Source organism: Cicer arietinum, chromosome 1 (assembly GCF_000331145.2).
Source record: "Cicer arietinum cultivar CDC Frontier isolate Library 1 chromosome 1, Cicar.CDCFrontier_v2.0, whole genome shotgun sequence".
NCBI lineage: Eukaryota > Viridiplantae > Streptophyta > Magnoliopsida > Fabales > Fabaceae > Cicer > Cicer arietinum.
In genome coordinates this window covers 42,323,887-42,335,523 of record NC_021160.2, presented here as the reverse complement: position 1 = coordinate 42,335,523, position 11,637 = coordinate 42,323,887, and the positions used below count along the sequence as shown (strand labels likewise).

At 34.9% G+C, this 11,637-nt stretch overlaps 1 protein-coding gene across 2 annotated transcripts; it reads right to left on the bottom strand.

Annotated features, from left to right (window-relative positions):
* Positions 1–1,011: 1,011 nt before the first annotated feature.
* On the bottom strand, positions 1,012–8,718 carry LOC101501230 (protein PAT1 homolog). Of its 2 annotated transcripts, XR_189380.4 has the most exons (6): positions 8,360–8,718; positions 7,766–7,905; positions 7,473–7,529; positions 5,120–5,183; positions 1,695–3,908; positions 1,012–1,528 (listed from the first exon to the last, which is right to left on the bottom strand). XR_189380.4 is itself a non-coding variant. In XM_004488778.4 (5 exons), exons 1-5 carry the CDS (start codon positions 8,448–8,450, stop codon positions 1,777–1,779), a joined length of 2,484 nt encoding a protein of 827 aa, XP_004488835.1. In that variant the 5' UTR covers positions 8,451–8,718; the 3' UTR covers positions 1,012–1,776. The 2 variants fall into 2 exon arrangements, 1 of the variants encoding a protein (XP_004488835.1); XM_004488778.4 differs by having other exon boundaries at positions 1,012–3,908.
* Between the last annotated feature and the right edge of the window lie 2,919 nt (positions 8,719–11,637).

Below are 11,637 nucleotides of genomic sequence, written 5' to 3'. Positions count from 1 at the left end.
AATGATTACATTTTAGTAGCTATTAAGTATGTTATAGTTATTATAAATAGTTATAATCATTTCATTTTTCCATTAATGCACTATTTTCAAAGACAATGATTATACTTTAGTAACTATTAAGTTATAAGATAATGAAGACTATTTTATTTGATGTTGTAGTTATTGTTAAAATTTACATATATCTCATCAAATTCATATAGAATTCACACGATTCATTGAGACTTATGTGAATGTTAACCAATTGAAAAGAGTTAGAAATCCATTAAGACTTATGTGAAGTTTAACCAATTGAAAAGAGTTAGAAAGTATATATTAGAGTGTGTATAGAATTATTTCAGCATTGAACATTAAAAGAAAAAAAAAAGTATTTGAAAATTTAAAATAGTTTATTCTATAACATTCGTGTTGTACAATGTGTTTTTAACCACCCATCTATGCACGGGTGGATGTCTAGTTTGATCCTTAAAATTGTGACCTTTCAAATCGGTTTCAAATCGGTCAGTGATTTTTGTGAATTGGTATAAATTTGTAATTGTCAAAATACTCATTAAACTTTAATTTTGGTAAATACATCTCTAAAAAAAATTAAGTCTATAAAATTGCAAATAAATTTGTAGATAAATTTATCAATAATTATAATAATTATAATCGTATGCTGACTAATTAGTAGCAGATGGTCTATGAAAAACCTAGATTTTATAAGCAACATAAATTCAAAGACCAAATTACCCGAAAATATGCCACATATTCAATTACATATTCAATTAGCAGCCGCCCATAGTATCTAATAACATAAATTTATAGAGATTCAGTTTAAAAGATTTATTTACCAATTTATAAAATTCAAAGACAGATTTGACCAAATGAGGTCTAAGTTGTCTGTTTTGCTCCATAAAAAAAATGAATAAATGTCAAACTTTAACTTAACACCCGGTGTCTTTTTTTTTGGTAATACGTCCAATGTAACCAAATTAACTCGCCATTCTATAAATTAACAATTGGACTGTCAACTAATCATAACATCTTCAAATCAACATTTGCATTATTTCCAAAGATGCGAAAACTCTCTACATTGCTTACATAACTAAAGGTATGCTTCATCAAACTGCCAAATCATTCGTTGAACATGAAATGAAATTCAAGAAAAACTATAGCAAATACATGAAAAATAGACCAATAATAGTCCAATTGACTGAGAACAAGGGATGGTACAAAACTACATGCCTACAGCAACTGAATACTCAAAGCAATTCTTAGGTTGACACCATCAAACAAGGTTGACAGAACTTATTCTTAGGCGTGCCAATACCACCTTGTCGAATGGTAAAATTAGCATACCCCACCACAATGCTACTTCAATTTGACATGTGAAACCTATTAAGGTAGATATGGAGTAATAGACAAAACCAATCTCATGCCTGTATGATAATAGTAAAGGAACATGAGGATCAAGCTTAAACCTAACCCTGGACATACTAGTACCCACTACTGTTCCCTAGAACAACAAACTGAGTAACAAAAAGCTCCCCTGTCAAAAGAAAATAAAAGACAAGAGGAACAAATCAAGCCAAGTTTATCATAATACACAATGGGCCTGATTGCAAGTTTATCACAATGCTACATGGCATTAACAAGTAAAAAGATATGAAGGTACTAAAACTTTCAAGGTAGATTTTCAAGGTAGATAGATGCACCTGATAGATACTTCCACATCAAAATGCTCCAAAGTAACTAGAAACACAAGGTTGTAATGAAATTTACTGTCTCGTTATCTAATTAACTCACCACTGACTGAGAGTTTACATGGTGGCCATTACCCCCAGAATTACTATTATATCCAACTACAGAGCGCTGAGCAAAATCAAGTAATATTTTTTTCTGACGATCATCGGTGTGAGGTAGACTTGCACGCAAGAGCTCAACTGGCATTTCCCTACTAATAGCTCTAGCAACGTCAGGCCCAATGACCGCCATATTTGATGTCCCTTGACTAAGGAATGATTGGATGATGCTGTCGTATTTATTGACGCAATATTTGGTGAGAAGACCAAAGAATTCATCAAATGAAGCCTGCCAAAGTGAACGATTTGCAATGTTGTAGTTGCTAGCAGCACGAGGATCAGTTAAAAGTTCAGTAGCCCTCTCAAGCACTGATACTAAAATAAGGGAAGTCCCATCTCCAGCAGGGCTTCCAAGGGGACGTAGAGGCGGCGGCTCAGAAGAACAAACAACTGCGGCTAGGCAAACACTAAGTCCACCAAGATCCATTTCACGAACACACTTTGAAACAACTTTTGCGAGGTTGATAACAGTTTCTGATGCAGCTGAATCGGAGGGAAGACCACCAAATAAGAATCTTAAATGACGAAAGATGGCCATGCAGACTATTCGCATAAGCTCCCCACCTGGAAAAAGTAGTTGAAGGTACTTAGCCAGTAGTTTTCGACCTTTGGGTAGAGAAATTATCCTGAGAAAAACAAAGTCGTCTTTTGCAGCAAGTTCAACGGTATGTCCATTCTTTCCAAATGGATCAACTAATTGAAGTGAGGCTGCAAGTCCTTCCAAAAGACCTTGCCGTTTCTGTTTTAAATGATTTCCACCATCTAGAAGCTGATTAAACTGTAGGAAACGGTCAATATCATCTACATCAAGAAGAAGACAAACACCATCCTCAATTGTGACCCTTGCTGCCAACATTGGTTCCTGTTCAAGAGGCTTTTCTGAAATGTTTTGCTCAGGGCCACCAGCACGTGAGGAATTTGGTGGATCAACTTCCAGCAGAGGACGGGGCCTGCGAATCGATGAGAATGGAACCCTCCCTAGAGCATCAACCTGAAGAAAAGCATGTGGTTCATTAGCAGAAGCCCGTGGAGGGATTTCCCTTATTTGAGCTGGTGAAAAGTGATGCCTCAATTTAGCACCTGAAGATTTTTTCGCAAGACAGCCTTGGTTGTAATAATCATCTACATATGGATCATTAGTGTGTGTTGCTTGAAGCTGCATTCTAAATATATTCTCAATTTCCTCAGTCGTCATATATTTAGACCTAAACCGGGGCCATCCATTATTGAATTTATTGCTACTTATATCAAAACCCTGAGGAGAAAATCGGAGATTCTGTCTACCTATTTGAGCTGATTTTGGCATTTGATCCCTCAGTTCCATCATCCCAAGCATCTGATCATATCTGTTGGCCATAGGTAAACCTGAGGAAATATTGGGATGAGTTCCATTATATAGCCCTGCCTTGTTGACCAACTGATTCGGTACTCGCTGATTAAGAGGAGAACCCATAGGAAATTGGTGCGTGTTTCCACCAAAAGATGATCCATGATTTAATCCACCCAACTGTAGAGCAGAATTGGAGAAATGGGAACGATTTTGAGAAGATAGTGTCATCTGAGCTCCTGCAGCGTTATAAGGAATGTTTAAGGGGCCGGTATTATGACTTGGAGAAGCCTGCTGAGATCTACCACCAGGTGGAGGATAAGAAGTAAAAGAAGAATTTGGTGCCAAAATAGATTCACTAGAAAAATGAAGATGCTCATGTTGTTTGTCAGGATATAAAGATGTACTGTACAAGGACTTTGATTCTTCTAAGTCTGCAATGGAGGAATGCGGCTGTGACGACCATCGTTTGCCATCCTGAGTTTCAGAATCACGAAAATGCTGATCATACCAATTAGGAGGAACTGATTCACTTGAGCCATGTTGGGGGTAGTGTTGTTGTTGCTGCCTTTGCTGCTCAGGATATGAAGTTGTTCTATACAAGGGCTTTGATTCATGTAAAGGGACAAGAGAAGAATAAGGCTGTGACGGCAGTCTTCTGCTATCCAGAGAACCTTCACTATCATAAGGGTCAAACCAGTTCGGAACACCATCCCTCCGTGTCCATTCAGCTGTGGAATCTGAGTGTAGTATAAAAATATAATAATTCAGTCAAGTGAAAAAATATTGCCAATAGTAACAAAGGAAGAATGCTGGAAAAGAGCAGCTGAAAAGGGGAAAATACAGCCACTTTGAACACAAGACACATCACCTCATCTTAAACCATCAAACTTCAGAAGTAGATTTTACACACATACAGACAACTCAGCATTATAGCATTGGCACAATGGAATTGCAGTCACCTGCCATAAACTCTGCAAGGTGTTACAGGTTACTATGGCGGGCCATATTAGCAGCCATTTTCATGACTCTTATAGATAGCACGACCCAACCCAGAAACTGATTACTTGTGCATCAAATAAAAAACTAAATGCTGCATCAATCCCTTTAGCAGCAGTCTCATGCTGCATTCTTCATTGCTCTCTGCTTTCAGCCTCCTTTCATTGGCAATTGTTATATGCTCGTCTTTCATTAGCAACCTACTCAAACAACCTCTATTTCCTAGCAAGCTTTCCTTTCCGGTGAACAATCTTTTTCCTTTTTATTAATTTTTTATTTATAATTTGTTTGGCATCCTCTCCTCTTTGGTCACTTTTTTGTCATTCTACTATCTCCTCTTTCTCATTTTCTTCTCTTTTTTTACTAATTTGTTTTGCGTCCTCTCTTCTTTGCTCTCTTTTTTGTCATTCTATTATCTCCTCTTTCTCATTTTCTTCTCTATTTTTACTATCTCCTACTCACTTTTTCCTTTATCCATTCTATTCCTTTTTTATCTCCTCACTTTTATTATCACTTTTTTTCTTTTGGTCATTAATCATTCTGATATACATCCATCTTACTCACCATTTCCATTCTGTTATTTTCCTTTATATCTCAATTCAAACGTTAGTTTTCCTATTTTCTCTCTGCAGTTAATTTTGCGTAATTGTGAGTGGGTGACATGTGTAATAATAATTTAATTTTTACTCGAGCTTCAACCATAGGCCACAATACCGTCTTCCATATTTATAAATTAATTCAGAAAATTTCTCCCTTCTAAAATTATTGATCCATTATCCAATCTGCTAGACTATATTTTATCCTTCCGGAAACAACTACTAAACAATCATGGAATGAAGAATATCCATGAATTTTTTTGAATAAATAATTAAATTAAATAGAGAAAGAGAACATCTTGTTGTTTTGATAAAAGGAAAAAGCAAATTGCTGAAATATTTACAATTGTACTCACTTTCTCTTGATCCTCGTTCACCGATAATTGCTGTGCTTTGTGGTCCAATTTCAACCTTGTTCAACTGAAATAAACAAGAAAAAAAATTTAAATACAAATGTGTATGCTAAGGAAAAAAAATTCATAGAGAAGAGCATTGTTATAAGAACAAAAGTGAATCATAAAATTGAGCACACAGAGAGCGTGTGTGTATATATATATATATATATATAGAGAGAGAGAGAGAGAGAGAAAGAGATCAAAGAACTAGCTACTGTGTTTAGACAGAACTTGCTGGTTTTGATTGATGACAAAAACATTCAAATAAGCCTGAAATACCAAAGGAACCGTGCAAATATGATAGGATCCTACATGAGAAGGTGGGCTCTTGGGGACAGTTCGTACATCAGTTGTCCAAACCCATATTGTGGAGAGTTTTATGTTAAGAGAAATAGAGAAGGACAACATGGGAATATCCACATGGCTGAGAGGCAAGGAGGAAACGGGAAGTGAGTTGTGTAAAGAGAATTCTGTTATAAGGATTCTGAATGGAGGGAGAAAGGTATCAAGTGGAATCATCATTCCAGTTTGTTAGAGGCAGAGAGCATTGGTTCCCTAAGGAGCTTAGCACTGTGAACAATATGATCTCATTCTATCCTATTTTCCTTTGATTTTCAAAAATAATACACTCTTTATCTTCCATTATGGTGGTTAATTTCAACTTTTCTGCATATAATGATGTTGGGTTTTCATCAAAATAAAAGTAATCTTCAATTTGAACTAGCTTTTCGACTTTACCTATAAACTTTCTTTTATTTCATTTTCGCTTACGGAAGAGACTATGAATGAGATTACAGACACATTATAAAAAATAATGAACATGTCAACTATGGGAAATAACGAATGCTAAAAAGAAAACGGAAAAATAGTAAGCTGCAACAAGAAAAATTGGTATTAACAACCACCATTAATGCAGTTTCAAAACTAAGAATGGCTGATAAATAGTGGATCGCAGAAAATAGCAGATACCATTGCAAGCAAATAGCGGAAGCCACGTAGTAGTTGAAAGAAAGAAAGAAAAAAAAGGGAATTGACAGGAATAAAAGTAGGCCATTTATAGCTCAAATGCTCCCTCCTTAAAAAGAATTGAGAGGATACCATCCACGCTGGAGATGGAGGACGATGTGTTTAAAGGTAATGGAGGCAGAGCACAGCTTACATATTGAAATTACATATTAGGGTGATTATAGGAGTAAAAATCCTGACTCTTCAGTTTTCTATTTTAAAAATAGATCATGAGCAGCTCACATTATTTCTCTTTGATTTTGTTATTTAAAAAATCAGAATTCTCTTTTCTATGCTATTACCCCAAAACTGGAATAACAGACACTATTGCTCCAATAGTGAAACTGGGATAGCGCCACGGTTTTCATAGTGGATTCATCAATATCCTCTATACTATAGTGCTGTTATAGCCAGTATTTGATAACACTGGTAAGTATGCTTGAAGAAACAGTCAATGAATAATGTTTTTGTGATTGAGATATTGAAGATCTAGATTAGACAACTTGGATTTGGATACTTCAAATGAAGAATAGGATGTCATTGGTCTCCTCCATTTGACTACACTAGATTTCAGTAACTGAAATTGAATCATTACACAACAACATCATTAATTTTCTCACAAGCGTATATTATTTTATAAAGTATTGATTTTAAATACATAATTTTTAAATTAATGCATGCAAATTAAGATATTGTCATCATCACAATACTCGGTCACTTAACCCAAAAAAATCCCAATCATATAAGAGAGCGTGATAAATCATAATCTAGTAGCTTATATCCTAATTGCATCCGTATTGGATTTGGTGCACAAAAAAGAGAAGAAACTATTTGAAGCAAACGACAATAAATGATGTTTTGTCGTGGAGCTAAAAATTGACTGTAAAAAAAGTAAGCTAGAAAAACTCTTGAGCTAAATCTTAACAATTTTCCATCTAATGATTAGCAGATTATGGATAGTGATGATTGACTGATTGAGACATTGAAGATCTAGGTGTTGACAACTTGGATTCGAATATTTCAAATGAAGAAAAAGGTGTAATTGTTATTGGACTCCATTTGACTACACTTTATATCCATAATCACAACAGAATATTCATTTGTGAAAGAAATCTTAACTCATCTTACCACATTATATTTGAATAATTCATTTTGTAATTTTTTCATCAAATATATAAACTTCAAATACATAATTTTTAATTTTCAAACTAATGTGCAAATTAAGATAGTGTCGTCATCATAATAGTCAGTCACTTGTCCAATTAAAATTCCAAGCATTCATAAAAGCGTGATAATTTTACAGCCATACCTTCCAAAAAGTGGTACTGAGATCATCAATATCAGAAAGAGATTTTGCATCCTCAACCTACAATTGAAATAAAAAACAAAATTAGTTGAAACAAAATTCTAGCATCATATCCATAAAATTCAAATGACTGGTAAAAGATAATATCGATTGGTTTTTTCCGGGGGGGTGGGGAAGTGAGAGGAAATTATGCCAAAACTAAAAGCATGAGATCAACATGAGTATTTTTTGCGGGGAAAATTGGGCACAGAGAAAACAAACATGGTAGTAAGAAACTAAGAATAGTGAAAATTAACCTCTTCTCTATTAAGAAGAAACTCCTCTTCATTAGACTCGGGCAGACCGTCGTCATCTTCTAACCCTCCCAATTCAACTTCTTCTACACAAGCATCTTGACCAAAAAAAGCATACTGTGTTGCATCAAAAACTGTACCTTCTGCGAGAATAAAGAAGAGTTTCAATCAATTACCATACCAATCTCATAAAAACTATTTAATACGAAAAAACACATGTTGCAGTGTTGCGCAAAGCACAGCAAAAAACAATAGATTAATTTTAATTTGAAGTGCAGCAGCAACGCTATAATGGATAACAAATTAATACAACTAATATAATATTCTACAACAAAACAGTGATATGTGGAGAAACTATACTGAATCGCCAACTACACTAAAGCAGAGATTAAACACTATTGACAACATTCAAAATTTTGCAAAACTTTTAACTCTAGCTAAAGATTATGCTAAAATTAAATCACTAGAAAAAAAAAAACATACCAGATCTACAAAAACAAACTGAGTCACAAAGAACACATAATCAAACACCGAATCGTAAAATTGTAAGATTAAAAAAAATTGAAAGAGTTGAAGCTTAGAAAGAGAAGTAAAAACCTGAAGGAATATCCCCTAATTGATGAAGATCGAGTTTGTTGGAAACTCCACCAACATCATCCCCGCCACCAAATCCATCCATCTCCACCATAAAAACGAAAAACCCTTAAAACAGAAAAGCGCTTCAAATAATGAAAACGAAAGCGATTGAAAAAAATTGAAAGTGTTAAATTAAGATTGAAATAATGAAGATGTGAGATGAGAATTGAGATTGAGATTGAGATCGGAGAAAAGGGAAAGGGAAGAGGTTATTGTTAATTAAGAATAGTTGTTGATTTGGTGGCGAAGAACCCTAAAACGGGAAGAAGAAGAACACGACTCATCGATTATCGATTATTAATATAGTTGTAAAGGAATAGATAAAGATAACTAGATATCAGTAGTTACCGGAAGAGATTATTTTTATTTAATAATTAATAATCAATAAATAAATATGTGTGCTCGTGAATTTTAAAAATAATACGAATAATACGATGACGTACGTTATCTTTATTTATTTATACAATATTGCTACCAACGCCTTCCAAATTGCTATTCACATCCCTCAAAATTAAAAAAAAAAATTAAAATGCTTAAAATGCCCTTCTTTTTATTTCATCTTCTTCATAACATTACTTCTTCATAACATCTTCTTCTTCTTCATTCTACATTCTATATTTTCATTGTTGTTCATTTTATCATCATCAATCATCATCCACCATTTTCATCAATCATCATCCATCATTTTCATCAAACATTTTCATCAATCATCAATCAAGTTCATCATGTTATTATCATTGTTGTGAATCAAGTAAGTAATAATCATTCTTTGTTTTTGTTGTGTTATGTTGTTTTGTTTTATCTATTTAAGAATACAATGCCTGAAAATTGAAGGAAAGTAGTTTCCATTTTTTATGAAGAAGACAACCTTCGTTGCCCTAAACCCAGAAACGTACGTGAACTCAGTTCACGTAATTTCTGGATTTTTGAACTGCTTCTGTTTACATTTTTTTAAATGATTTTCGTTTTGCAGATATGGTGCGCACTATGTTTACTGACAGAAAGGGTCGTGTTATACTTAACGAGGGCACTTCTAATGCGGAGTCTAATGCGGACGGTCATCGTATTAGGCCAATTGCTTCTGCAAGGACACAACAACGAGTACAACGGCAACAGGAAGAGGCTCAACCTGAACCCCAAACAGCTGATATAGATGAACCTCCACAGGATGTTGGATATCCTGGTGGTCCGATTGATAGTTCTGTCCTTAGGACATTTGGCGATCATGTTGCGACTCGACTCTGGGATGGCGAGGTAATTTTCTCAATCAAATTAAGTTAAATTATATTTTTTTAACATTTATGTTTAACATATATTTTTTGCTTAAATAATTTCAGGATCGGGGAGAATTAAGGGTGTTCAGCAATGGGAAAAAATTAAAAGAAGTTGTTATTGAAGACGAAGAGGTTGAGCAACTAGTTAAAAGCTCAGGATTGTATTCGTTACTAAAATGCAGCTATGAAATAATCGACAAAGGGATCATTTCTGCATTCGTAGAGAGGTGGCATCGTGACACCAGTAGCTTTCATCTCCCTATTGGTGAAATGACGATTACTTTGGACGACGTGTCATCTCTGTTGCATATTCCCATTACCGGTGCATTCTTCAGTGTTAATGTATATAACAAGGATGAAGGTGCAAATATATTGGCAGAGCTTCTTGGAGTTAGTTACGGTGTTGCTTAGGCAGAATTTAATGTGACGCGGACAACCACGGTTAGGTATAGTTGGTTACTTGACGTATACCATCAGCGTTGTCGTGAGCAGTGTTGGCAGATGGCTGCGAGAGCATTTCTGTTGTTTTCGGTCGGTTGCACACTCTTCAACGATAAGAGTGCATACGCAGTTAGTGTTGCCTATCTTGAGTGCTTCCGGGACCTTAACTCTTGCGGGGGATATGCATGGGGAGCAGCTGCTCTTGCTTATCTTTATGACAATCTTCGAGAAGCCAGCATGCATCAAACCAGAACTGTTTTTGGGTATCTGACACTTTTACAGGTAAACTGTATGATTGTTTATTGTGTTTATAATTTTTATTATTAATGATTCTAAACTAATGATATGTTATTATATATGTGCAGGCATGGGTCTATGAGCATTTTCCTACATTATGTAGAGATTGTTGTAGACTTTCTGCTAGTTATGTTGAAGACTATCCTAGAGCACTTAAATGGAAGTCTAAAAGGGATAAGGGTTTGGTTCTTCCATTTAGGAAAGCTCTTGATGAGATTGATGTTGATGAGGTCTGTTGGACACCATATGAGGACCATCGACTGAAGCGGCCTTTTGAAGATGTATCTTTATTTCGAGGTGGATACGTTGGGGTCCGAAGATGTATGCTCATCTGCCAGACAGAGTATTGCGGCAATATGGTCATGTCCAAACTATTACTGGCTCACCGTTAGAGGTAGTGGGTCAGACGACCACACCAGATGAAATGGACATTATGTTTACGCAATATGTTGTGCATGTAGTGGATGTTGGCGCAGTTGTGCAGGGACATGTAGTCTGCTCGAATGATTATATGGACTGGTTTCGCAGAATTTCTCATCCATACATCATTCGTAGAGGACCAGTCCATGAAGCTGATGCAGAGCCTACTGATCATGCCACTCATGCAGCTGATGGCGGCGATCCTGCTGATGACACAGTTGACATAACAGTATATTGATATTATTATTTTTTTTGTATTATTGATATTTATTTTTAATTAATTTAATTCATTATTGATATTTAATTTATTTTTTATTACAGCGTCGAGCAATACAAATTGATGAAGAGCTTATTGGCCGGCAACTGATATTACCTGATGGCATGCCACTCATTAATGAGTTAATTTTGATGTTGCGAAGTCAGAGGGGTGGTGGTAGAGATTGGATGAACACAGTACCATATCGTAGAAGAAATAGAATGACTTAGGATTTATTTATAATGTTTTGGAACATGGTATTTTTGTAATTGATATGTAATATTTGGGTACTTTTATGTATTTTGGATACTTTAGTTTTTGATATTATGGGTACTTTCGAATCTGATATATTTTGGATATTTTAGTTTTGCGTGCTTTTGCATGAAAATATTTTCATTTTACAACATATTCATTGTAACATATCTATCTAGTTTACAACATATTCATCTATACATATTGAATGGAAATATTTTCAGTTTACAACATATTCATCTATACTGCATGGAAATATCTTCAGCCAATGTTGAATGTAATCATTGTAAATAAATTCT